At 39.3% G+C, this 27,763-nt stretch overlaps 2 protein-coding genes across 4 annotated transcripts in view; one reads left to right on the plus strand and one right to left on the minus strand.

The window, feature by feature from the left end:
- The window catches only part of KIAA0586 (KIAA0586 ortholog), an 84,251-nt gene extending 69,058 nt beyond the window's left edge, over nt 1–15,193 (minus strand). Inside the window, exons 1-13 of one of the 2 annotated variants that reach the window (XM_074148495.1) lie at nt 15,060–15,182; nt 12,818–12,897; nt 11,668–11,737; nt 10,389–10,455; nt 9,435–9,612; nt 8,481–8,714; nt 7,790–7,958; nt 7,220–7,387; nt 6,037–6,157; nt 5,056–5,200; nt 3,521–3,562; nt 1,742–1,968; nt 162–234 (exon numbers count right to left, since the gene is read on the minus strand). In XM_074148495.1, coding sequence (XP_074004596.1) covers nt 162–234; nt 1,742–1,968; nt 3,521–3,562; nt 5,056–5,200; nt 6,037–6,157; nt 7,220–7,387; nt 7,790–7,958; nt 8,481–8,714; nt 9,435–9,612; nt 10,389–10,455; nt 11,668–11,737; nt 12,818–12,820 — 1,497 coding nt within the window. In that variant the 5' untranslated portion in view covers nt 12,821–12,897; nt 15,060–15,182. Of the gene's footprint in view, nt 1–161; nt 235–1,741; nt 1,969–3,520; nt 3,563–5,055; nt 5,201–6,036; nt 6,158–7,219; nt 7,388–7,789; nt 7,959–8,480; nt 8,715–9,434; nt 9,613–10,388; nt 10,456–11,667; nt 11,738–12,817; nt 12,898–15,059 lie in introns of both variants that reach the window. The other variant, XM_074148496.1, reaches the window with a different exon arrangement.
- On the plus strand, nt 15,179–27,531 carry TIMM9 (translocase of inner mitochondrial membrane 9). Of its 2 annotated transcripts, none has more exons than XM_074148497.1 (5): nt 15,179–15,345; nt 16,158–16,311; nt 20,014–20,082; nt 20,541–20,636; nt 23,019–27,531. In XM_074148497.1, the coding sequence occupies exons 3-5, from the start codon at nt 20,044–20,046 to the stop codon at nt 23,151–23,153; spliced, it is 270 nt and encodes an 89-aa protein (XP_074004598.1). In that variant the 5' UTR covers nt 15,179–15,345; nt 16,158–16,311; nt 20,014–20,043; the 3' UTR covers nt 23,154–27,531. The 2 variants fall into 2 exon arrangements, with proteins under 2 accessions (XP_074004598.1, XP_074004599.1); XM_074148498.1 differs by having other exon boundaries at nt 15,329–15,434.
- Nucleotides 27,532–27,763: the final 232 nt, after the last annotated feature.

Below are 27,763 nucleotides of genomic sequence, written 5' to 3' on the forward strand. Positions count from 1 at the left end.
AGGTAAATATTTTATTATAACATAGTACATGTTAGTAATAATAAGCAGTTTTCTTATGTTTTCAAGTTGTGAGTGAATCACGTTTAACTATTGACATGAAAGAACAATGTAAGGTGGAAAAATATAATGCAAAAACCTGAACTCCTTTTTTCCAGGCATACCTGGATTTCTACACTGATTGCTTTAATCCACTCATCCACAGTCTTTCTGATACGAATCTCTTCCAATACATCTCTGAAATAGAAGAAATAAGTATTTTAGGTCAGTGATTCTGAAATTGCACAGATTTGATCCTGGGAAAGCAGTGACCTACCAACATTATAAAAAGAGAAACCCAGAACACAGAGACAGTAAGATTATATACCCCTACAGCCTCTAAAAGGCACTAAGCATACCCTATCTGAGTTCCCCAAATCAAAACCCCACCCCCCACTTGCATATTCAATCATTATTACATCCATCTATGAATAAGTGGCAGCCATGTGTTAGTTCCCATTTTGATCAAAACCTGAAAAAACAAGGCAACAAAAACAATCCAACTCAAATGGCAAAAAGCAGATGACAAAAATTACTACTTCCTTTAAAAGATAATGAGAGCAGCTATCATGCCTGAAAAAATATTTACGTGAAGAGAATAGTTGCTGTCCTCAAAAAACCACAAGATTAAGGAGCATTTTAATAGGAAAACTTTCATTATGATTCAAGCAGGAGGTTTCAACTGTCATGGTTTCAGTTGGGATAGAGTGAACTTTTAAATTAGCAGCTGGTATAGAGCTATGTTTTGGATTTGGGATGAGAAATACTTTTGATAGTGCAGTGTCATTATCAGTTGTTGCTAAACTCTCAAGGCCTTTTCTGTTCCTCACACCACCCTGACAGCAAGCAGGCTGGGAGTGCACAAGAAGTTGGAAGGAGGAGGAGCTCGGACAGCTGACCCCATCTGACCAAAGGGATGTTCCATACTGTATGACATCATGCTCAGCATATAAAGCTGAGGGAAGAAGGAGGAAGGGGGGGACGTTTGGAGTGATGGCATTTGTCTTCCCAAGGAACTGTTACGTGTGATGGAGCCCTGCTTTCCAGGAGATGGCTGAACACCTGCCTGCCCATGGGAAGCAGTGAATGAATTTCTTGTTTTGTTTTGCTTGCGTGGGTGGCCTTTGCTCTACCTATTAAACTGTCTTCATCTCAATCCACCAGTCCTTTTCCCTCACTTTTACTCTTCCGATTCTCTCCCTCATTCAAACTGGGGGGAGTGAGTGAGCAGCTGCGTGGTTCTAGCCACCAGCTGAGGTTAAACCACATTAATACAACTAACTAAGCAAAAGTTCAAAAGCCAATGATCTGCTGTAGGATGACTAATTCTGTAACATTTACAGGTTAATGAAGCCTATTCTGTTTAGAATTATGAATTATAGCTTAATTTTCCTACTAATGCATGTTTGCCTAGAGCAGTTTATACAGATGATAGAGTCTCAAAATCCAGATTTAAGTTCTGGAGCTTAGATTATACAAAGAAGTAACAGGTATCCATCAAAAAATTCAATTCACATCAGGAGGGTCAAAAAATTTTTAACATCCCAAGGAATCATCTCATGATTGCAAAGAAGAATCAATAAATACTTTTTTCAGGGTACTGCACTAGTACTTCAATGCATGGAATTAAAAAAAATTGAGAGTTGATAAAAGATAAGCACATACAATGAGTAGTCACACAAAGCACTGAATAATAGGGTCTAACCTGTTTGTAGTCAAGGCGTTAATAAAAGTATACATGGCATCTTCATCTTTTGCACGAATAACAGCTTCCAAATTTTCTTCAAGAAATTTTTTATTGTTTTGAACTCCTCTCAAAATCCTTTCAGCATCTCTCAGTATAGATTTTGGCACTTTAACATTTTGAAGAATGGATGATTTATTGAGGTGATCATGTTCAGGAAGATCAGAGGCAAAGGTAGGGCTTGTTGACTAAAATTAAAACAGAACCACTAGCTTTTAATCAGAGATTGTGATTTAAATTTTCTATGCACTGATCAGAATTCCTGTTAATCTATTATCAAATCAATGCCCATCATACGAAATACTATCCATGTATATTATCATCAGCTTGAATTACTCAAGAACATTTAGTATGATGCGAATATATTTAAAAGTTAGGAAAATGGAAAGGCATCCAAAAGCTCTCAAATGCTAAATGATGTCATGTATGAGAAGCAATGCTAATGAAGCAAACAAGCATGTGAGAAAACAGCAATTAGATACAATAGATAGATATTACATGCAAATCTCTCCATGTAACGATACTGAAGTATAATTAAAAACATAATAAAAACCAAAGTCCTCAAAATATATACACTTATCCGAGGAACCTGATCTAGTTGAAGATGACCCTACTCACTGCAGGGGAGGTTGGACTAGATGACCTTTAAAGGTCCCTTCCAATCCACATTATTCTATGATTTGGCATCAATCTATCCCAAGAAACACCAGGCAATATACCTAAGTTTTAACAACAACAAAATAAACCCCTCAACCAGCACCATGATCATCTCCCCCGTTCCCTGATTTTTACTTTTTATAAAAAACAATGAATTAACTACCAGCCTTTAACTTTGCAGAACCCTTTTACAGAGATAAAAATCGAGCATATATTAGCTGCTAAATACAAATGGAAGGGACATAAGTACACAGGAAACGAGCCATACAGCTATAGTTCTCCCATTCATTCTCACACCCCTGGTGAAACCCAGAGGGTCCCAAATAGAGTGCTTCATTTTCCAAAAAGGAAGAAAAAAAATTAAAAAGTGATAAAAGAATGTAAAGAAAAAGAAATCTTCAAACAAAAACCAAAAACCCAAAACTTGAGTAGATTCTGAAAGCATGAACTGAATGAACAGAAGAAAAATCTCACAGATCAAAAATCAGTTTTGGCTTTAAGGCTACCTTTTATTAAATCAGAATTGAACAAAAGTTTATGTTCTAACAGGTATACTGCCAAAGCACAATGGACATAACAAAACAGAAATCAACACACTGATTCCATGATTTTGGTTTAGCCTGGTGAGAAAAGAACAATATACCAAATTATTTACCACTTTTATATAGGTTTTCATTTTAAAAAGAAACTTTTTGACAAATACCTCAGTAAGACAAGTGAAATGTGTGAGAAAATGTAAGCAATACAGAGACGTGTTCAACTGCAACATCATGTAGAGTTGACAATTAGACTCAGATCATGAAATGGTAATTGTATTAGCAGCCCGTACCATTCCCATCTTGAGGCGGCAGCTTTCTGCCAGACATTCGTATTATTCCCTCACTAACACTGAGTAAGACAAGTCAAAGAACATGTTAAATCTTACTCTGAATAATGTAATCTGTACATAAGAGCAACTTTTTCAAAAAAATACAGGCATGCATAGTTATTGTAATATTATCTTATTGCAAGCATATTCAAAACTGTTTCAGTATTACAATATTAAAAAAAAAGGCATTAAAAAAAAAAAAAATCAAGGTATACCTTAATAAGATCATTCATGTCTGATTTCCACGAACTTGCTTCCTAAGAAGACAGAGGAGCTGTTGAAATTTATTTAAAGATCTCTCTGTCAAGGTAAAATCTAGAGTAGATATCTGATCAATTTAAATGAGCACAATGAATTCCTTGTGAACTACTAAATTTCACTGCATGCTTCTTTAGGATTAGAGCACCACCTTCTGTTCCATCTCAACCTATCTCAGTTATTTCAGGCCTTTCATTTGCTGGTACGACAAAGCTAGCAGTCATTTATTCCAAGCATTTATTTTCCCAAGCATCTATCTCTTAATAATGAGGAGTCAATAGCTAAGTATTTAATTGACTCAACTCCACATTTGCTGAAGTCATCATCTCTGTCTTCCTATTGACCTTTTTCATAAGAAAGAAGAAGATATTTGAATCCGCTTATGTCAACTGTGTCCTTCTCACCTGCCATTCCTTCTCCCATCTTGTCCTGTTCTGTGCTACCTATACTAAGGTAAGTTATTCAATTGAAGTTTTTTGCAATAGTGGTAAGCAAATATTTGCAACATAAATGGGGCACATGACATTGGTTCTCTCTTACTAGTAAGAACAGTTAAATGTGCAATCCACTAATACCTTACAAAACCCATGAAACAATGCATCAGCTATACTATAATGGATGAAGCTATGTTTTCTAAAGCTACAGTAACAAATAACTGGCACGTGATACTCATTATTTTTAGGGAAATATGCAAGCTGAAAACTTCAACCACAGAAACAAACCAACAGAATCAAATCTATTACATTCCAAGCCAATTCACAAATCTGTGGACATTAAAGTCTCTCTTCTTTCCCACAGCTTATGTTTACACAGAGAGGACCACAGGACACAGGTTAAATGATTTGGTATACCTTGCTTCCACATAGAACCAGGTTAACAGATAAAAGCCTCAATTTTCAGAAGCCAGACACATTACATGTTCCCAGCACAAAACCATTCCAGCACCAGAGGCACAAAATTATTCACATGAGAAACAATACAATGATGTATGCCAAGCAGTTATTTGGAAACACCACTCTTTACAAAAAGAAATGGCAAAATGATAAAGGAAGTAGCTTAAGTCATCCCTAAAGTTGAGTGCAGATAAATAGAACATTGTTCTTTCTCAAATGGGAACGTTACATCAGCTCCATAGCTCTAGTACCACAGGAAGAGAGCAAGCAGAAAACAGACACTGAAAATATCTGAAACCTTAAAACAAACAAATTAAAAAAACATTTTTTTTTAACCTGTTTTATGTTTGGTAGAACAGCAGTTAAGAGTCTCTAGTCTAGTCTAGTCCATTGCAAACTCATTGAGACATTACTCAGGCTCAAAGCCCTTCCACATACAAAGACTGCAACATTTCAAGTACTTGTAAACAAACATCAGTCTTTTCACAGAGGCAGAAGCAAGGGCAACACTGCTATTGATATCAGACCTCTAAGTTTTTCTCTATGTTTTTTATTCCCCTTATTCAAACTCGTGGTCTTTCTGATAACATGGACTTTACCTGTAGCACATCATGCATTTCTCTTCTCAACTGGCCAAGATCTTGAAGTAAATCATCTGCTTTTTTCACCGTTTTCTCAACTGAATTGCAATTTTGGAAGGAGCTTTCAAAAGCAGGGAATGAGTCTGTACGCAAAGCAGTATGCCTGATGGGAGAAACACTCCTAATAAGTCTCATGGCTCCTCATGTGGCCCAAGAAAGTAGCCGACTTTGAAACTAAGCATGAATTTAAAATGCAAGAATACACAACCTTTACATAAAATGGAATTGGCTTTTTCACCTGAGGTTAAAGACAGATTATTGGGTTTTCTATATTTACCACTTAACATCTTGTGCTGTATCCTTGTATCTTGAACAGTGACACTACATCTAAAATTCAGATCTAAGAGAGCAACATTTAAACTTTGGATATCTTTTCATTTGAAGCAATTAATATTTTTGTCTATACTAAGATAGTAGCTATGTAGCTGTCTCTCGTTATATTAGTGAAATTATGACATCAAACTACTTCCTGGGGAAAATATGTTTCAGACTGGATGGCTAAAAAAAATTTCCTAACTCACTCTAAACTTTAGAGACTGGCAGGCTGATGCTGCTCCATATGCAGGCAGCTTGGAGTCTCACTGACAAGGGCAATCCCACTTTAACACAATGCCTGGCTCCTTGACACTACTCTACAAGCTGCTGCAACAGAAGAAATACACTCAGAACACAGAAAAGCAATCCAAGTTAACACCTACTGACCTCTGAGAAAGGTGTTATAAACTGACCTTCGCAACAAGCTTCATCTACCTTCAGTACAACAGGAATGCAGAAGTAGCATACAAATATCAGTGCTCCAGGGTTTTACTTCAAGCACAGCTGTGTCAGATTCAAGGACCACGCCAGTGCCTCCATTACACCATCAATATCTAATACACCTTTCTCAATTTCATTAAAACAAAAAATCTTCCTCAATTTTGGATTGTTACATTTATTTACCTGTCTCTCTCAGAATGCCAGCTCATTTTATTACTGTTTGATGTTGCCTTCTCTGAAAGCTCAGTTTGCCTCAGTGGCATTTCTTGAGAACTCAGAATATGCTCAAGAAACCACCTTTCACCTAAGGCAGAAAAAAAGGAAAGTTATATTTACTGTTAAGTTTGTTCAATATATTTAATATTTTCTTCTCCTTTCCAGAAATTTCACCATTATATAATAATCACCAAGGATAGTAAAAATAACTTCTTAAATTTTAAAATACCGATTTACTTCAGATAAGACAAGTCACATAAACCCACTCACACTAATCTGTCTTACCATGACTCTTTACATTAGCAAAGTCAGAAAACAGATAAATTTAACTGTGACAGCAATTAACTGAGTCACAGAGAAACATTCTACCTATAATGTCACAGAATTGTTCTTTTTCCTTTGCCCTGTTTCATTTATTCCTGGAGTCATGGAACAACAGCAATATGTGAGAGCTTTGCAAAAAAAGGAGATAGAAGCAGCAGTCTGAGAAAGATCTGATGAAGACACAAACAGGCACGTCACAGGCTGCGATAGAGTACAATAGCTGGATCTTTTAAATGTTCTTCCTTAATCTTAGATCCTCAAGCAATTTTAAACACAACCAGCTAAAAAGAGATGCTTTTATTTTTTGATGAAATCTTCAAAACTGAGTTTCATGCCACTAAACTGATCAAAAGCAGCAAAAGAAAATTACTCCCTTTGCTTTACAAATGCTATTTTCATTATGATGGCATAGGGACCCTATGAATACATGTTTTAATGAAAAAATAAATAAATCAATTCAACCAATGATAATGACTAAGTTATTGAGCAGATCCCAAGCTTTTCATTATTCTATATGATCTTCCTTAAACCTGACAATGAACAGTCATTCAATTTTTCATCTGAGAAAACATTTCAGGCAGCAATCATGTTAAGACGCTATAGGTTAGATCAATACTGTCATTCAGTCTTTAGTTATTGTTAACAATAAGTGATTTATCCACAAAATTAACCCTTCCCAGAAATACTTTCAAATATTCTGAATATATGTATTTAAGTGCCAGCAACCCAACAGCTCAGATTAGGTGAAGACCACACAAAGTAAACCTCAGGACATACTATTCATGCCAGTGGAGGACAGGAACGTCAAGTGTCTTACTCACAGTACCTTTGCACATGGATTTGGGAATATTTTCCTTTTCTGTTACAGAGTTTTCTTTCTTTGAGACGTTCACATTTTTTGATACAGGTTCTGGAGCATGTCTCCGAGGAACCGGTGTCTTTAGAGGAGATTTTTGTGTATGAGTGCCATGATTTTGAAATTGGCTTGAATACGCTTCAGGGAAAAGGAAAATTAAAGTTATTTAAATGTTAACAATTTTCTTCATAGGAAAACAAATCTAGGAAAAAAATTCTCACTAAGATTATTTTAGGTTAAGTCGAGGCCTCTCTTGGTGCAGATGAAGTACTTCACAAATACCAAACTCTCACTTTAATTTAAACTGGGACATTTTCAGAATAAGTGGTATATGTTATAGAATCACAGAATCATTCAGGTTGGAAAAGATCCTTGGGACCATCGAGTCCAACCATTACATAGTATATTAGGCAATAAAACCAATTATACAGAAGAAATATTTACTACTTATTACTGATATGATGTACAATTCAATATTAATGGAAATGAAATTAATGCAAAACTAACACGGGAAGTAAGATATTAAGAATTCAACTTCACCTTGGGCAGGTGGACCACTGGCAGGAAATAAAGCCCCCTGACATGAAGACACTCTGCTAGTAAGAAATCGCTGTTCTGGCTTCCCAGACTGTTTTGTCATGAGACTGGAGGAAGGTAGGTGAATTTGCTGTAAGCCACCGGTGTTGACTGCAAAGCTAATGAGATGAGACTAAGAGACAAAATTACAAATTATGCATTAGTTTCCCCAAGTAAATATCTAAGCATGAATACTTGCCAAGTAATCACACTAAACAGATTTTGACATGCTATTTGAGAGAAGTCATTTATAACAACCTTAGAACACAGATGTGCTTGGATCTTATTCTGCCTTTCAAAAAAGCATGGAGGACTATATAAAGAAACAATTTATAACTGTTCTTTGTTTTTTCTGACTGGCTATTATTAAATTAAAGTTTCTTCAATAACAAACCTCTAAACAATTTTAGTGGGAATGAGAACATTTCACAATTTTTGCATTTACTTTCCACAGACACAAAAAATATGGGGGGGAGAGGAGCAGGTATCTGGGACAGAACCAGAAATAAAACTTTTCCCCAAAAGCTCTAAGCTCATGTGCTGGCCACTGGACCTTTCTTTCTAATACGAAGATATAATCTGAATTATTATAACATTAACACTGAGATACAGAAGAAACGATTAAGGTAAAGCATCTGCATTATTACTTAGATACCTGAATATTCATTTGTTGCTCCTGTAACTTTTCCAAATGTTGAATCCGTTGCACCATGAAAGTATTCATTTGTTTTGCAAGCTCACTGACTCCTTCATGATAGCAGGGCTTCTCATGCTGAGTCTTTGTATTTATTTGCTGTTCAGCAACAAGCTGCAATTGTCTGTCTGTCTCCTGTAGTTTATGAAGTAATTCTGAAACTGAGTTAACTTTTGCTTCCAATTCATTTTGAACCTGAGAGAGAAGAAAAAAAAAAAAAAAAAAGGAAAAAAACCCCTTACTGCAAGAGGTGCAAGCATGCCGCCTTTCGTCACTTAAAGGGGGCTTATAACAAAGATGGGGACAAACTTTTTAACAGGGCCTGTTATGACAGGACAAGGGCTAAGGGATTTAAAATAAAAGAGGGTAGATTTAGACTAGATAGAAGTAAGAAATTTTTTACAATGAGGGTGTGAAACACTGGCACAGGTTGCCCAGAGAGGTGGTAGATGTCCCATCTCTGGAAACATTCATGGTCAGGCTGGCTGGGGCTCCGAGCAACCTGATCTAGTCGAAGATGTCCCTGCTCATTGCAGACCTTTAAAGGCCCGTTCCAACCCAAACCATTCTGTGATTTGATGAAGAGAACAAAACATCCTTCCCATCCATCATGGAATGATTTGCTTCCCAAAAGACACAAATAAAATCCTAGTTACCCCTCATGCCTGGTGGTTTAGCAATACTATGAAATTACTCCAAAAGATAAATCAAATGGTCTCTGTCCATTTGCCCATTTAGCCAAATCCAAATTAGTTCTCTGGTATATTGGTCAGCAAGTCTGAGATTATCAACACAGAGAAAACAATATGCAGACACATTCAGTCTCTCTGGCTCAAATACCAACAATTTCAGGTGTGCTTAAAACACCTACTATTTTAAATGGACAAAAAACTAGTATTACCACAAGCTACTTACTTTAAGAAGCGGAGCTGTAGTAGCAATTGCAGCAGCAGTTGCTGCTGCAATGGTTGATGCAGAATCAACTTCCCTGTGTGCTGACCTGGTCTCATGACCAACGCTTTTTTTTTTTTCTGTGGAGACGTTTCCTAAGAGCTGTACCTTCTCCTCCTTAAGTACAGGAGCATTTTGAGCTCTATAAAAATAAACAAGTGCCTATAAATAGCATTGTTTCATCCCCTCCAAGCAAATGATTTCCCACATGCAGCACTGATATCACTAGTTATATAAGCATTTCTCCTTGAAGCTCTTGACAGCTAAGAAACAATTTTATTCTATATTTTCTTTTTTATTTTTTCTTAATTCTATCTTTCTATTTTCTTAATTCTATCTTCCTATTTTCTTATTCTATCTTTTCTTTTTTATTTTATCTTATTCTATCTTGTGCATGACACAAGAAATTTCTCAGGATTGTGTTACAGATTCTAATATAAAAGTAATTTCCATGTGATGACTACAACCACAACAAAGAATATGCTTACAGGTTGTATTTTGCAAAGTTCAATGTACTACTAGCAAAGTCTAACTAAATTTCTGATCTTCAAGACTTCCAGCCTGTGGATAAACAGCATGTGTCCTTATCTGTCTTTAAAAATATTACATGGTTTTGGCATGAAATGAATTATCTATCAGAGCAGATCTTGCCTGACTCTTGTATCATGAAATCATTAATTCAAATACTCTGAAGGCATTACCGAAAATATGCAAAATAAACAAGATACTACAGTTAGCTCTGAATGACAAAATAAACTGAAAACACCTTCATAGCCAAAAAAAGAATACTAAGACAGAACAATAAAGAATACTTTTTCCTTACCAGCAATGCATTTTGGCAGAAACTGAAGAAGTAAGTATATAGTATATCTGTACAGAAACAGAACAGCTAAGACACGAACAACGCCGCGTACTTACTTTTGCTTTAATACTGCTCTCAAAGCCTCTTTCTGGCCAGTAGCATATTGAGAAATAAAAACATCGTCTGTGGGGAAGGACACAAAATATACTTTGTCGAATTAACTGACACAAAATGTCTATTTTAGAGGTAGACACAAAGCACTATTTCAACAACATGTACAATTTTGATGTGAACAATCTGTTGCCTGCACAAACCACATTATCTATTGCAATAAAAAATTGTTTCTCTTCACTTAAATCATGACGAGAGTAAGAGTAAGCTTCATTTAACACAATTTTATATAGTATTGAATGTTGGTATCAATAAAATCTATTTTGGTATGCTGTGAAAATGACAATACCTTACTTTCATAAAATTTGGGGAAAAAAGCCATATAAATGGTAACTTGAGCTCAGACAATCTATTCAATAAAACCCTGCAAATTCAAACTTTTAAGTAAAAAAAACAGAACTGCAATATGAATATTTTCCAGCAGTCATCATAAATTAGAACAAATTTTCTTAATAGCTTTAAATTATGCTAAAAGGATTGCAGGCTCTCCATCTACTGTTTGCTGGGCAGATGTGGCAGGTTTGGTGTTTCTCTACTGCTAATTATACACAGTTAGTACACACATACTGACAAGCCAGCTAGCTGCTGCCTCTGTGAGCATCAAAGAGGAAACTAAAGTATTGTTTTTTGGCCTTATATGGGAGTGTGGATTTGTATTTCTTTCCTCTACACAGCCACAGATATCCAAGAAACTTGCAGAAGTGTATTTTCTTTAAAAACCCTTCACTTCCCCAAATCTGATTAAAACTTACTGGGAGATTCAGAAGGAAAAGGCATTGACAATGTGATTTCTTAGATTCTAAAGAATTAAACATATACTTTCATGGTGTAGGTTGCTTGCAGAAAAATATGCATTTGCAGTACAATTACAACAGGAAAATGTATCCAAACAAGGTGTGTGCCCCCCAAGTTTTCCATTCAGAGACATGAATAGTTCAATTAGCAAAAGGAATCTCAACGTTCTCATGCAGTAGAAGTTCCTCTCAGCTAATCACAAGAGCTACATAAGCTAGTGTAATGCCACCAAGACTGAAGTAAAATTTGCAAAATTTAAGAATGCAAATTACAATTATCATCTTTTTATCACACACCTTTGAATATTTTCACTCAAAAGTTGTTTTATTGAAGAAAACTACCAAAGATAAAATTAAAGCTCCCTTTTTCTCTAATTAATAAGTTTTCTTAGCAAAAAAGGGGCTGTAGCAGTGCATTGATGCATCTTACCTTTAAGTCTTCTGCTGTCCTCCAGTAGCAGTGAAAGATCTTCTTGTACTGCAGCTTCTCTAGGATAATCCTTCAGAACAAGAAGAGCAGAAAAGCATACATCAAAGCCTCTGGTATCAGCAGCCAAAATTTTAGAAGCAGATGGAATTGCTGAATACACAAATGTAAGCACCTCCACACACTAATGCGAGGTCTTAGAACAAAACATGTTAAGACCTCTAACACAAAATCATCTGGACTTTGTAGTCAAGAGCTCACATGACATTTTAGGGACAAAAAAAAGTAGAAACACAATTCAAATTAAAAGCAAGTATTCCAAGTGCTGATTAAGTGTATTCTCCTCATTTATGGCCAAAGAAGTAGTAGTGAAACTACACATTTAAGTTTATAGAAGTTGCTCATCTCAAACAATTCAGGATTGCCCATGCACACAGAATTAAGCACACATAACGTAGAACTGAAGGGATTGAGCTGAATTTTCTTTAAGTGCAACCAATGAATAATCAAAGTCTGTGAGGAGTCATAGAGGCAAGTTAGGAACATAAAAATCTCTTATTTAACCTTATTTGATAGTGGAGCACTCCACCATCATTTTAAGACTTTTGCTCAGCTCACTACATCTATTTCGAGCCATAGAGAGACTTTGCTGCAATCTTCTCACAGCATGGGTTAATTTTATCCTCATGCATGCTCATCTCAGTATGGATGCCCTAGAGACAAGTCTCCACTGTATGTAAGATACAACAAACAAATCATGAGGAAATAAGCCATTTAATTGTAAGTACTGAAGAGTTCCACACAACTAATGTCCATTTCACCATCTGTGATATGAAAAGAAAAAAAATCTACAAAAAGTTTTAGGGTTTTTAAATATTGTGACATGTGTAACCACTTTTTCAAAGGAAGAATTACACTAAAATTTAAAAACAAATCTTGGTATTAATTATGCAGCAGTACAGTAAACAAAGCCCCTCCAAACACTTCAGCATTAATATCACGTTAGCAGCAACTCAAAGAGAAAGCAGCTGCACAGTTATTCTGCGGAAGCTGAGCTAAAGATTTGCTATGCTTTTACAGGAGCTACAACCTTTTGAGAAAAATGCGGTTCTCTTAGTTCAGGATTGCAGGAAGCAACAATAACTTTTCTTACCATTTGTGATAAAAACACGGGCTCTGTAGACTTTCCTACTGAAAGCAGATGTTCTGGACATCATTTAGTATTCGGGACTCCTAAAATAAAAGCAGTTTTAGTGTGGTCATAATGATTTGTTATGCATTTTCAGTACACTTTGACTAACCCTTTTAACTAAATCTTTACCTACGTCTTTCAATATCTAAACAGAATGACTTTCATAGCACAAATGACCAGTGCCATCAAGTTGAAGCTTACAAACGTTAATAAATTCTGTGAGCCTGGATTATAGCTTGTTTTGCAATATATGAAAAAGTATCTGAAAAACAGAGCATTAAAAAAATCAATGTTTAGCTCAAATTCAAGTCTAAAGATCACAGGAATATAAGAAAGCTACTTGTCTAGAGAGACAATTATATGACGATGGATCTTACAGAAGGTGGACACTAAGGACAGTATACCTTTTAGTTATGTCAGAGACTAATAGGTCTTCCTAACACTATAAAAATAACATTTTCTGAAGGTGTTTGAACCTTGACCCCAAAAAGACTAAAATCCCTTCCCCAAACTCCAAAGACTGTAACTGATATGTATTTTAAAGAAACAAAATGAATATTCTATTTGACTAGATAAGTAGCACGGATTGTGTCAGTTTTGAATTTTAAGAGTACATGGTATATCACTACAATCTCATTCTGTTAAAAAGACTTAAAAGTATTTACTTAATACTACTAAAAATAGAGGGTTTTTTAAAAAAAAGAATTACAGAGAAGGATACAATTGTGAGGGTTTTTTTCCATTTTGTTTACTCATCTATGTAAGCTTTGTTGGTACAGGCAATTGATCAATATATGCTGTTTGTGTCAAGCAGGTGGGGTTTAGGAGGGGTAGAGTTTATTTGCTTTCCAAGATTACAAAGGAAGAAAAAGAATTTTAACAAGTAAAATTTAAAGTTATGGAAGTTAGCAGGGAAGCTTGTTTTTTCCTAGGAGTTTTTTGAATAGTTGCTTAACTGACCAGCTCTGAAACTCGTATCGATCCATAAAACCTGCCAAAACTCTACAAATAAAAAAGACTAGAGCTGAATGACTTTCTCAGAATGCCTACTTCCAACATTTAAAATTTGCCACCTTTCAAATGTCCAATAAACACTTCCTTAAAAAGGCAAGCTTGTACAGCTATAGCTTGAACATCTCCTAGCTTAAGCTCTTCAGAAAAAAATAATCTTTAAAGCAGAGAAAGAGAAGTGTTTAAAATACTTTTGATCTCTCTTCCAGTATAAAACCACACAATAATTAACAAAATTCCATGAAAACACATGGAGGCCCAAATATTGGAACTACTCAGAGCTGTCTGTTGGAAGAAGCAATTTTCTGTTAGGCACAGATCTGCTCGCTGACTATACTTGGGGCATAAAATTTAAGAAATACATGTAGTGTCTAAAAAGATGAGCTACAAACGGCATTAAAAACTGTGACAGACCTGGAAAGGCACCAATCTTAATGTTCTTCTTAAGGGCCCTGCACACATACACCGTTTTATCCTCTGATGCTGCCTAAAACCTTCCTGCATAATATATCTGGGAAATCTCACGATGGAAGTCACAATTTTCCCGATAAAGATGATAATTGCCTATTTTAATTGGACTCGGAATCCAGTCAAGACTGTAACTTTGTTAATGGAGCTCTGACTGACCACCCCACCCTGCACAAGTCACTTCTCGTGCAAAAACACAGTTTGGGAAAACAAACAAACGCAATTTTTGAAAGAGCGGCGATATCTGCAGTACCAGAACACAAAATTTCCTTAATTATAGAACTACTGCATGACTGAAAACACTACACAGCGATTTTACCTCAAGCCGAAGCTGAAGACGCGCGGCAAATCGCGCACCCGGTGCCGCGCTGCAGCGAGTACCGCGGGTGCCCCCGCGCCGAGCCCCGCCCGCTGCCAAGGCTGGAAGAACGCAGCGTTTTTCGTCTCCAGCCAAAGCCGCATCAGCTGCCTGGCAAGGAGAAGCCGCTTCACAAACCTGCTTGACAGCGATCGTCAATTTTTTTCATACGGTCACCAGCTCCCGCCGCAGCATCGATGGGCTTCTCCCTGTGAACACCACTAGGGTGAACGAGCACGTCGCCCACCCTGAGACTGGCCCGGGAGTCCCGGCTGGGGCTGGAGCTGCCTTCCGCTTCCACGAGGCTAGAAGTAAAAGCAGCGCCCCAGCAGAGGCCGAACGTGCGGGCCGAGCCCCGCCGCCTACCTCCACACAGAGAAAGCAACCTGAAGGCGACAAGGAACGATATCTCCCGCGTCCCTGGCACACCTACCCTCCAACGGCTGCCTGACAAACTTGAGGGCTCTGCCGCCCGCACCGGAAGCGCCCGCCGCTATGGCAACAGCGGCAGCCCGCGCCCCCTCACGCCCACGCGCGGTCAACGCCTCAATAGCGTCCGGAGGGAAACCTGCTCCCTCTCCTCCCCTGCTTCCGGTAGCGGGGCGGCGGCGGATAAGAACGCTGCTTTCCGGGGAGAAGAGCCCAGTTACTGGTGAGTCCGCACCGGCTGATTCGGTAGGGCCTGCAGTGGCCCAGCCTCCTCTTCACCCTCGCGCGCGATCCCGGTTCGTGATGGTGCGGGTGAGTGCGCGCGCGAATGGCGACGCTTCTCCTGAGGGGGCCGCTGCGGAAGGGAGGGAGGGACCAGGCAGCCCGGCGTGGCCTCACAGCGGGCCCTGCGGCGGTGTGAGGTACAGCGATGAGGGTGGTAGGCTGGGGTCAGCCGTCAGGAGCGGCCGTTATTGGGAGAGGCGCGGCGGGACGGGCGGCAGGACGGGAGGGACGGAAAATTTCCCCCGGAAGACGAAAAAACTATCCTTTTGTAGGCATTTCCACTGCCAGGGGCGTCTTGTCTTTTCCTCGGCTCGAATGGAGGGGAGGCGGCGCAGTTGTGAACCTGCACCGGCCTGGCGGGTGCTGGGCCTGCGGCCTTGGCCATTATCTCCCTGGGTGAAGAAACTCAAGGTGCCCTTGAAAGCAGGGACTGAAGGATGTAGTAAAAAAAACCCAACCAACCCAAATAAAAAAAAAAAAAAAACACCAAAACTGAAATAAACAAACAAAATCAAGGTGAAATTGTTTTATTTCTAGCTTAGATTTTGTTCTTACTGGGTCACAAGTATCAGACAGGCCTAATCTAGCTTAAATAGTAGACAATTTATGGAAAAATACATATTTTCTCTCAGGGCAGACCCTGTTGCATGTGTTCAGTCTGTTCAAAGAGGCTGCTGAGGTGTTTGGATTCAGACTCGCTGTGTTAACTTCTTAGGAGACCTTTTCTACCATTGACCTTTTTTCCTTCAGAGCAGGGTCTAGCCTGCACCCAGGAGATACGACACATAACAACCAGCACACTGTGTGCATCTTGTCATCCAGCCACCTTCTGACTGGTGCCTTTCTCATATTACCATCAGCCTCTGAAGGCAGAGCACAGCGTGTGGAGCGAGAAGACCTCTGTGTAAGTGCATTCCTGGCACCAGTGTGAGGGAGAGCGGCTGAGCCGCACCAGGAGCAGGGAGAGCCAGGCACGGGGGGGGGTGGGGAGGTGGCACAGCCGGACCGGCACTGCTGCCTTGCTGGGCTGGTGCAGGATGGAAGGTTGGTTGCCCAGGCACACAGCACCCAGAGTTTAGTGTTAAATTGTCTCTTGTACTGTTTTTTACGTGATTAGTTTAGCATCCTGCTGGCTTCATAGGTATTTGTAGTTTGATTAGCTGCAGTAAAAGAGCTTTTTAAATCAATGAGGGTTTTTTTATCTGAGGTCAATTAAGTTTTAGCCTAATAATTCCCAACTATAGAAAACCCCACTTTCTCTACAAGCTGTGGGTGCTTTATCTTGGCACATTTCTTTGACTTGGTATTTTTATTCTTCTTTGTCCCTTTTATGCACATGCAGAAACACTTGCATGGTGTTCTATATGTACAATTAGAAGTGAAGGTTTAAAAAAAATTGCAGCCTTGTATGTATAGAGTAGATTGTTAATCAGGGTAACAAGTGTGATGGATTTATGGTGTCTCTCCAGAGACTTGCCTTCACCAATAAAATGTAGCTCCTTGCAAAAAGGTTGAAAAAAAAAAAAAAAAAAAAAAAAAAACCCACACAGCTTTTTAGTTTCCATGGGAAAGGATAGTGTTGACTCAAGATTGGGTAATAAACACTAATGCTGATTACATCAGTGGAAAAAAAAACCAACCCTTCCTCACTGTAGTTTGCAGTGCATGTTTCACCTGTAAGAACTCCAGGCTGTTAAATGTAGGCAGGCTTTTCAGCCACCCAGCAGTACAGTAATAATAACCAAAAGCTCGGTTCCAGTTATTAGCATGAGCCCTCTTCTTCCAAAGGTCTGGAGATACAGCTGAGGAAGCTGTATTCCCACACATAAGAAGTTTTAGAAGACTTCTGGCTTCTTTTCCTCCTGCTATGGAAACAGGTAGATGATTGACCCAGGTTAGCATGGAATCCTTAACACTGTTTTTATTCAATAAGCAAGCTTTAGCTTTTTAAAAAAAGGTGTCACTCTCTAGTCAGTCTGTGTTTCCGTGGCATTGGGAATGGCAGCTGCAGCAGAAGCAAATATTAGAAGTGTTTTCCAGATTCTAAACCCGGGAGCTGGGGTGGAACCTGCATGGGGAATAGGCTTGAATAGGCTAAAGCCTTCATTATCATTGTAAAGAGGATGGAAAACCCATTATGCTAACTGAAAAACCTCAAGTTATCTTTAACTGCTAATTTTGCTCAGGCTTATCTGAAAAGAGCGTCTCCTTAGAACAACAAAACATACTTGGAAAAGCTCCAGGGCCCTTCAAGAAGGGAGACTTCCAGCTGTTGCTATTTTCCTTGGTGAAATAGCACATCCAGACCATGTGGCCCTTGTTGCAGAGGTTTATCCAGATATCTGCTTCCTTCAGTGTGACGTGTTTAAAAGTGCAATACCGAATTTTCAAATCACATTTAGCCCAGAGGAAAGTAATCCAGGCTGTGTAGGCTTAAACCTGAAGCATGCTGGAGTTGTTTGAGCAGCTATGCAAGAAACTCTGTGGTGTGTTAGTCAACCTGTCGAGCCCCATAAGAGGCTCTTTCACTGCTTTTTTTTTTTTTCCTTGTTTCACAGGCTGGAGGGAAAGGGCACAAACAACAGGAAAACTTAAAATCATACATTTAACAGACTTTAACCAGATATGCACATTTCTGGCAATGTTCACGTAGCACATTTTTAGATGTTAAGGCAACTGCCTGTAATTTATAGCTACTGAAGAGGTGCAGTAAAGCCATATAATTTCACTGCCTGCTGTGTGGGAAGTATAAAATACCTGTAGAGGGACAAGTGCTTCAGACACTTAAAATCAGATAGTGCCATTGTGCTGATGTAAATAAGAGCTATTTCCCAAGTGCAAGTGTAAAAGCTTTGTGCAACTGCAGTTCAGTAAATCTATAATTTTAAGCTTGGCAAACTAGTTACAGAAGAACAAAAAATCAGCTTTGTTATCAACAAGCATAACGAAGCAATACTAAGTGTGAGAAGATAGCACTGACAGTTGAAGCTTTAGTTTTCTGTGCTTGGGATAGGACATATAGGATAGGATTCTCTGTACTTTTTAACTCTGTTTAATAATCTACTTATGCTGACTTTATAGAATTGTCACTGATTTTTCTTGAAACAGGCTGAGAAATGAGAGAGTGGAGTTGCTATCCCTTTTCAATAGTTGTCCCAGATGATAGTCATGTCTGCCTCTTCTAAAAGAAGTTAAAGGTTTACATTAACCTGAGTAATGCCTTGTTTCTTCAGAGCAACTATATGCTGTAGGCTTTTCTTGAGAGTAACCTGTGTGACCTATCTGCCCATGAGGAATTCTTGGTCATGGGAGTATATGTCTTAAATCCAAGAATCATATGTGCTCTTCATCTCCAATCCTTGACTTGGCTTCCTGTGGAGTGATAAAGTGTAATGTTAAGAGGCAGATGTTATAATTAGTCTGCTACTGAGAGGGGATGTAGGGAGAATGCAGGCTTGTGAGAGCTCCACAGTGCTATTTTTAGGTGCTTAGTTTTCTTTCTGTTGTAGAAACAATTATTAATGTCTTTTTGTTCTTGTTCAGAAGGCTTGCTTACCCTCTCCCTTCCCCCTGCTGAGAGACTGGAATAGTTTAAGCTTTCTAAAACACGCATGTCTTGCTCAAAACTTGGCAAAGCATAATACAAGATTAATTATAAATAGCACATGCTAAAGGGCTAAATGAACTTATTTCACAAAGTGATTACACGTCAGTGCTAATTTCTCTTCCACAAGTTGACGTGAATTAAACTGAAGGATCTTATTCTTGTCCATGTGTAATGCTAGCTTGCATTATCATCTATGATAGGTCTTAGATAATATATAAATTGAGAGAAAAGGAAGACTAGCTTTCAGTATTTGTCTGGGAAACCTGCAGGGATGATTTCAAGACTGAACTTTTTTACCATGTTGGATTAGGAACGTGAGTCTTCCTTGAAGATACTTGCTTAAATTGTTGGATCTGTGGCTGTTCAGTATTCGCTTTTCCTTTGTCTGTTTCACTTCCTTTAAGGCCATTCTCATTCTTCCATATTTTCTTGTGTTTAATTCACTATATTGAATGACCAGGACATTTGCTCTAGTTTAAGTGTTTGGTGAGAATGCAGCTACATAGAAACCAGGCGTCTGCTTCTCTGATGCAAGCTCACTTACGTTGCATCTATTCAGAGTGGCTACCATTCCTGCTTGCCTTTTTCCTCACTGTTTTTACAGGTGACATCTAAAGTCACTGAAACTATAAGGCTAGAAAATGTTATTGCTTGCTTCTCCCTTGACTCCTGCCCTAGTTTTACTTTGTGAGTTTTAAAGCATTTATAAACTACCTTTTTTTTTTTTTTAAATAACTTTAACTGTTTGAAATGCTTAAAAGGTGTTTAAAGGACAGCAGTTAGCAGATGGATCTGGGAAGGTTTCATACCTGAATTATCTTGGATGTTCTTTTAACTGAATACATTTCAATTAAGTAAGTTTTCTTCAAGTGGATCTCTTGAAAGTTTGCTGGCAAAGTTGCATTTAAACACACTTCAAGGACATAAAATTCCATTCTGTTGTAAAATGTTGCAGTTCATATATATACTTTCTGTGTGAAACTTGACTTTTATCTTCAGAATACGTGAGTGAATCACAGGCGGTAGAATATGGCTGGACAAATATCGGAATCAGAGCAGATCAAGCAGGTAAGGTGCTGTATTCGAGTGGTGGCTTTGAAGATCTTGTATTACTTTATCACATAGAGTAAAAGGTGTAGAGCATGGAGAAGGACAAAGAGTTTACAGAATCGGAGAATATTTTGGGTTGGATGGGACCTTTGAGATCATAGAGTCCTACCAACAACAACAACAACAAAAAAACCCCAAAAAATCCCAGAACACCAAAACCAAACCAAACACCCACAACCACACACCACCCCACCCACAAACAGACACAAGTTGCCTAACAAAAATTTAAACATTTGACCATTGACAGACACAGTGTAGTGTCTGATTTAAGTATTACCAGCATTTGGTCCTGAAATTTTCTGACTCGTAGTGACTTGTCCTTTAAATATTAGTGTCACCAGATGGCCCATGCAGCTGTGTGTAAGAAACTAACGTAGAATTTTTTTAATACTCATCTGTTCAATTTTTATTTACAGTTCAAGGAATTTCTTGGAACGTACAACAAACTTACAGAAAACTGCTTTCTGGATTGCATAAAGGATTTCACTAGTAGAGAGGTTAAACCAGAAGAGGTAGGTAAATGCCTTAATAACCCTTTCGTAGAATTGTTGTGTAGCATTCACATTTTAGAAGCAACTTTAAAAGTTTTGGTCTTTGAACTAGCTAAAAAAAAATAGGTAGCAGTCTTTAGTGGAATATAGGCGTCTGGTGGATAGCTTCCAAGTGAGGAAGTGTGTTAGTGGAAGAAATAGCTTGTCTGTAGTTACGCTGCTTCAAGTATGTCCAAAGGTGATGACAAATACTTCTTTGCACCCTAACAGTCTGTTTGCAAAAAGAAACCAAACAAAGCCAAGTGCTGTTGATGTGTTAGATATCAGCTACAGAAAAACTATGGGCTAAGACCTCTTGAGGTTTTGTCATTGTCTTCTTTTTAGTATGTACACAAAGAGGGAATCTTCCTGATCTCACTGTGAGTATTAGCTGCGTATTGCCATTCTGTGTATTTCATTCTCTGAGCTATGGTTCTGGTGCCTCAGCTTCTGGTGGGTGGCATCTTTACAGACAGGGGAGTTACCTACAGCCTGCATCTCATTCTTTGAAGGTAGAGTCCTACTGAAATACTTGTTTACCTGCCCACAGTCCCTGCATCGTAGTGAGTCACAGAAATGTAGGCCTCCAAAGCTCTGGCTGTTAAATCCACTTCTCTGCATTGCAGGGAGCTCCATCATAGTCATCTGCAAAAAAGATTAAGCTCTTGGTAAGATTGTGTGGTTTTTGCCTCTCCTTTCCTGTTGAGAGGCGGTTTCAGAGTCTCATAATTTTGTTAGTAAAAAATCTAATAACCTTTGCTTGACCCTGCTGGCATGGGGAGAAAAATCCCCAAAGTTTTTCATCCCCAAAGATTATACTTTTTTCTTCTGCTACCTGAAGTGTTACAAGAATTTATTTTAAAATGATGGTTCACGTAGGCTTTCATTAAAGACTGGGGATCCAAAACCAAAGAATGCTCATTGGAGGGGAATAAAACTTAAGATTATTTAGATATTAAAAAATATTCTTAGATTCTGATCTGCCCTTTTTTTTGCGATCTGCAAAGGGGCCGTGTCCGGCCATGCAGGAGCTGTCTGTTAACAGTGGAGGCTAGGAAGAAACTTCTTTTTATGGGAAGCTTTGCCCATGATTATCAATTATGGGTTGGTTTTTTTTTTGCAGAGCATCTGGCTCTTGCCTCTGCTGGGAACAGGACACTGGTCTAGATGGACCACTGGTCTGATCTGGTATGGAAATACCTATGGTCCTATTTAAAGTTATAGTTTCTTATTAAACTTATTAAAGATTAATACCTCCATGAATTTCCTTTGAGATTCTACATTTGAAAAAACAACTTCTGACCTCTTTCCGTACAGCAAGTCTGCACTGCAAGTCTAGTCTTCCCTGGGCACCATGTCACAAATACCACACTCTCTGGGAGAAGTCACTTGGGGTAGTTCCAGAACTTGCTTCCTAGTTAGACTTTCCTGCTTAACAGGTTTTGTTGTAGCTGATGCCAGGTCAAGAAGAGAGAGAAGGGTGGGTGGTGTGCATATCTGTGATGTTTTTGTCTTGTTCATTTTCAGCCCCTCTGCTTTTCACATCCCTTTATACTGAGCAGAATCAAAGAAATTTCTGGTTTTCTGGTAATCATGCAAAGCGGTCATCTTTCTTTTCTATCTAAATTTGTTAACTTTTACAGTGACAACAAGGTTTAGAACCATGATACAGAATATCCAATTGTTAGAACTGTTGCTCAGAAATAATTTCTTAACTCTTTCTCTACACTTAAAGAAAGAGCACACACCCCATCCCCCACCCCCAAAATTTAAAAAATAATACCATGGGTGGAATAGGCCCTGGTATTTCTTTCCCTGTCCAGCTGAATGACAGAACTGGAGAGGATACTTCGGTTGCTGCTGTGAAGGTTAACCAAGCAAGGTACAAGAAGACTGATAGAGCTAATAGGAACAAGGTCAAAAAAAAGTTAAACTGAGCTAGTATACAGCAGACCATATTTGACTGTCAAAAATACTATGTCTTTGTAAAGAGAATTTAAAAAAAGATTCTAATTTAATAGATTTAGTATTTATTGCAAAATAAAATACTTTATATACTTCGATTTCACAAGAGGTGCCCAAGGGTGAAATGGTAAAATCTACTATGTCTGAAACGTCTTCCATAATGACTTTCATATGAGGATGAATATTAAAAGATTTTTCAGACATGTCTCAAAAACTAAATTTCATGTTTTCTACTGCATAGAGAGGCTGTGCACAAGTAGGCCCTCATCTTGAGGCTTAACACAGAATATGAGATGTAGTCACCTAATCATTTATCCTGGTATATCATTATGTTTTGGGTCCTGTTTGAGGAAGTGTTTTAATTACTGTTTGAAGCCTTCTGTTTCCCTCTTCTTCCAGATGACTTGCTCAGACCACTGCTTACAGAAGTATTTAAAAATGACACAAAGGATCTCCATGAGATTTCAGGAGTACCATATTCAGCAGAACGAAGCTCTGGCAGCCAAAGCAGGACTGCTTGGCCAACCTCGTTAGACAAGAGCACTCTGTTCAGAGTTTACAAGCAGTGCCAGTGTTCACTGGGCAAGAATGCATTTTGGATTTTCTACTGTCGGGATGTATGCCCAGGAACTCAGAAAAGAGTTCTAGGTGCTTTTCAGACAGTGGAAACCATGAAACGTTAAACAAGAAGTTAGTCGTGGTGGACTGGCAGTGGAGTCTGTTTCTGAGGTCCTTTTGACCCCACAATGGAGTATACTGATACAAACTTTTCCAGGGCCCACAGACTGGTGTTTAAATTTCAAGGGTGGCGGGAGGGCTATACTTCCTTTCTGCTAGGACTGGTTCAGAGGAAAAAATAGTGTAATGTGGGAAATACACTTTTTTTTTTTTTAAATTAATTCAAGTAAAATAAATAGAAACTCTACACTTGTATGTTCTTTCCAAAGATATGTTTCTAGGACTCTGCTTGAGAGCAGTTGTTTGTTTTCTGTGGCTTCACTTCTCAGCTACTATAGAGTTTTGTTCATTCATGGCTGCTTTAAGTTGCTGATAACAGAATTAGTGACTTTGCTTCAGCAGCTGGAGATATGTGAATATGTTATTTCTCTTAATTTGGGAAGAACTTCTGTTGAGCCACCCTTGCAGAGCCTTGTGATAGCTCTGACTCTCCTAGAGTGCTGTATGGTGGAGTATCAAGCCAAGGGTGGTTATAAATGGCAGACAACTGCTGTAACTAATGAGTTCAGGTAGGCAGAGATGCTCTGCCAGCTTATCCCTAGGTTATGTTTACCTCCTACTTCACCAGGTCATTTACAAGGGACATGAGTGTGTCATTAGCAGCACCTGTGCCCAAGGCAACTTCTATGCACTCCTTGTTTCCTTTGGGGAACCCCAGGGATCCTCCAAACCCAGCTTGCTTGCCTGATGTAAGCATGATACATTCCAAACACTGAGCTTGCTGGCAGTTTTCTCCTTTAATTGTGAAAATGCCAACAGAAAGTACAAGTATGCACAAAATGATGTCGTTCTTGCTGCTGGATAAGAACAGAGAGAAGTTTGTGGAAGCTAGCTGTTCTGATGGTGGGGTTTTGGTTTAGAAGAAACACCAGTCCTTTGAAGGGATCTTGATAGCTGAAATCCTAGAGTCAGATTGTTAGTGCAGTAGAATGATAGCTAACCCACACATCTTACTTTAGTTCTAACTAATAAAATACAGTAACAAAAGGAACTGAATATCAAGGCTACCATATCTTTCAAGCAATACCATATTCATTCAAGCAATGAATACTGAAACAAAGCAATTTTGTGTCAGCTGCCAGGTTCCATTGTTGGGTAGAAAGGCAACAGTAAGGAACAGAAATGGCAGAAAGCCTGCCCACTGCTTTTTTGTTATTACCTTCTCTGTTGCTTTTTATTTCCAGCAGCAGTTTGAAAGAATGATTTCCTGCCTGTTTTTTTTCTTTACTACTCAAAGTCTTAGCTATCCAGGCTGTGTGTTGCTAGGCCCTGACTGCAGCACAGTACACCTGCCACTTGCAGTGGACATCACTCTGCTTGCTGCTGTGTAAAGCTGCCCCAGCTCTTCACAGAAATCTGTTTTATGTGCCTCTCAAAGGTGGAAGAAGAAACAAGTATGTTCCTGTAGTCTCATTTACATGTGTTTTGCACTGGGCCTATCAGAGCTTTTTCCTACATGGCCCATGCCTGCCTTGGAGATGGCTAAGAGCTAACTCTAAAATAGTAAAGGCTAAAAGAAAGCCCAAATGAGGCAGAAAGTCTCCAATGACCTGTTTTTTTTTTTCAAAGGAATAGCAGGCTAATAATGTCTAGATTTTTTGCTACAATTAGGCCATAAATGTTATGGCCAATTGGAAATAATATATCCATAGTGAAGATTTAAGGCTTTCTTTAAAGCTGTCTTTTTGTTAAACATTTGAAAGTAAGGCATGATTGAAATGATCGTGTTTTCCACTGGATCTTAGTGTGCAAAATGAACATGAGTGTTCAACGTGACTGAAGAGTTTAAGTGATGGGGCTGGAGGATCTTCATGTCTTCTGGGCAAAGCTCCTTGGGGCTGAAGTCAGGGGTGGGGGATGGCTAACAACATGTTTCTCCCTCATGTTTCAGTGTTTGTGGGTAGGAAGATGTTTAAATATTTGTTAAAACAGATTTACTGTACAAAAGGTTAAGCAAGTGTTAGAGGGACTTAGTTAATAAATGACTCACTTTCAGGTTCCCCGGTTTCCTTTTATTGCAGTTTTAAAGCTGCTTAGCCCACTGTTACCCAGGGAAAACATGTATTCTTAAAAATCTAATGAGATGTCATGTCCCCCTGCCTCTCCCTGTGCTCACTAAACAAACAGGTGGGATGAAAAGTGTCACAGGAAGTATGGGTATGGAGTTGGTAGCTGCTGCCCTGCTAGGAAGCTGGCCAGACAGAGTCTCTTGACTACTGCAGGCGCAACGTGCTTATAGCATGTAGTTTGTCACGGATGTGCCTGTTAATCATGACTATTTCAAAGCTAACCAGAGTGGAAAATAAGTTGCAATGCTACTCCACAAATGTGCTGATAAGGACAGAGACACTAGGCCTGCTCTTCTGGATGAGCAGTTTTGTCCTAGTTCTATTTCACTCAAAAAATACTGCAATCTTTCCAAATCTTTCAATCCTGGTGACTGATTGAAGAAAGAGGAAGCAAATATTTTAGCTTGGGAATAAAGTGCATCCATGTAACTAAATCATCCAGGTGGTACAGAAAGCAACAGTGAAAGCTTTCTTAAAAGTTCAGCTTGTTTTGCTGAGCGTTGTCTTCCCTTCTCTTCCCTGCTGAGTTAGCACGATGGCTGCCTCAAATCGTGTTACTTAGAAAATCACCCTGTAAGATTCTGTGAATAGGACTCATGGGTTGGGAATGATTCATGACAAAGTGTTTCAGTGTCTCTCACATGTTTTAGTTCAAATGTTGCAGTTGGTCTTTCCTCCTTGGAGCGAGGTCTCCCAACACCCAATTCTCAAAAACACGTAATTGCAAATGCAAGAATTGGTATTTCTACAGTGTCCGGATGGATGTCCACTCTGAAGGCTGGGAATGGCTACAAAGGCAGGTCAGCCTTTTCTCTCCCAGAAGAGTATTCTGACCTCCATGACATAGCTTAATCTAGAGTATTCTCCATCCCTTCTCTCAAATAGCTTCAAGTTTGCATGGCATGATGAAATACACAGCCAAAATCAGAACAGAAATGAGAATAGAGCTTAGTCTCTGGATCCTAATGGAAAGGCAACAGTATTTAAGATAAGGTGTGTGGAGAGTAGGTGAATCACCTTGATCAGGTTATGTGCAGGAATGGAACCGGTTCTGATGCAAAGAAGAGCAAAAGGTGCTGTTGGGGAAGGAAAACTGAGGAAGCTGTGAAAAAAGTGAGCCAGAGTGGAGGTGGGAAGGTACAGAAGGCAACAGGAGTGCAGCCTGCCAAAAATGGCCTTGATGAAACTCTGCTTGTAAACAGACGCTCGTTTGGAGATGATTTTCATTGCAGCAGAGACAGGAACACAGAGCCTTCGTTCTGAAATGAGTGTCTGAACAAAAGGCTAGAAAAGCACGCAATTACTAGTCAGCCCACAGAAAATAGAGCAATTTCAACAAGAAGGGTCAAATGAGAGCCTTGCTCCAGAATGCCCTGTCCATCAGTGGTACTGGCAGAGTGATCAGATCAGTCATCTGGAAGGTTATAATAGAGGTTCCTTGAATTCTTTCAAGGACAGCAGCAAAGTCCTAATTTCTGTAACCCCCTGCTGAGAGCTGCAACTACTAAGCTCTCTGTTGGAAGGCAGGGAAAGGATGCAACTGCAATCTTCTGTGAGGAAAGTGTGGGTTAAATACCTAATGCCCCAGAGAGGGATTGTGGCTGTGGATTCAGCACAAGGAGGCATTCCTCTGTACTCTTAAATACCTAACTCTGAGAACTGGAGTTTAAGAACAGCTCTTTTTTCAGCATTTTCAATTAGCTGGGTTAGGAAGTCAGCACACGGCATTTGAGGAATCTAGTTCAAGTCTTGGGAAGTCCATTAAGCCCAGCTCCAAAATTTCTTGAATGAGCCTGGCCAAAACTCTAATACCTGTAAAAGCAAATAGAGCCTGTGACCCTGTCCTGGTTCCGGCGGGGATAGGGTTAATTCTCCCCAGGCTCTAGCAGGGACCAAGGTATCCCATCCCATGGGAGCCATGCCCGGGGGTACGTGGGAGCTGCCGGGGGAAGGGGGCAGGAACCCCTCCGGGGGAGCGGGCTGGGGCTCCAGGGTCCGGTCGGCGAGAGGTGGTACCGTCATCGTGGTTGTATATTCCTCTCTCAGTGCTATTGTTGTTTTATTGTTCCCTTTGCTGTTCTGTTAAACTGCCTTTGTCTCAACCCACGAGTTTTGCCTTTTTCTTCCCATTCTCCGCCGGCGGCCGGGGGGGAGGAGGGTTTGAGGGGGGGTCCGGTCCGAGAGCGCAGCTGCAGCTGGGTCTTTGGTGCCGCCTGAGGCCAAACCACCACAGTTCCTTTTGGCGCCCAACGTGGGGCACTCGGAGGGCTGAGATAACGATAGATCTGACCAGAGTGTGTTAAAACGCATTTGTAACATGCATTTACTATATTAGTT

This window comes from Numenius arquata, chromosome 6, assembly GCF_964106895.1.
Source record: "Numenius arquata chromosome 6, bNumArq3.hap1.1, whole genome shotgun sequence".
Lineage (NCBI taxonomy): Eukaryota > Metazoa > Chordata > Aves > Charadriiformes > Scolopacidae > Numenius > Numenius arquata.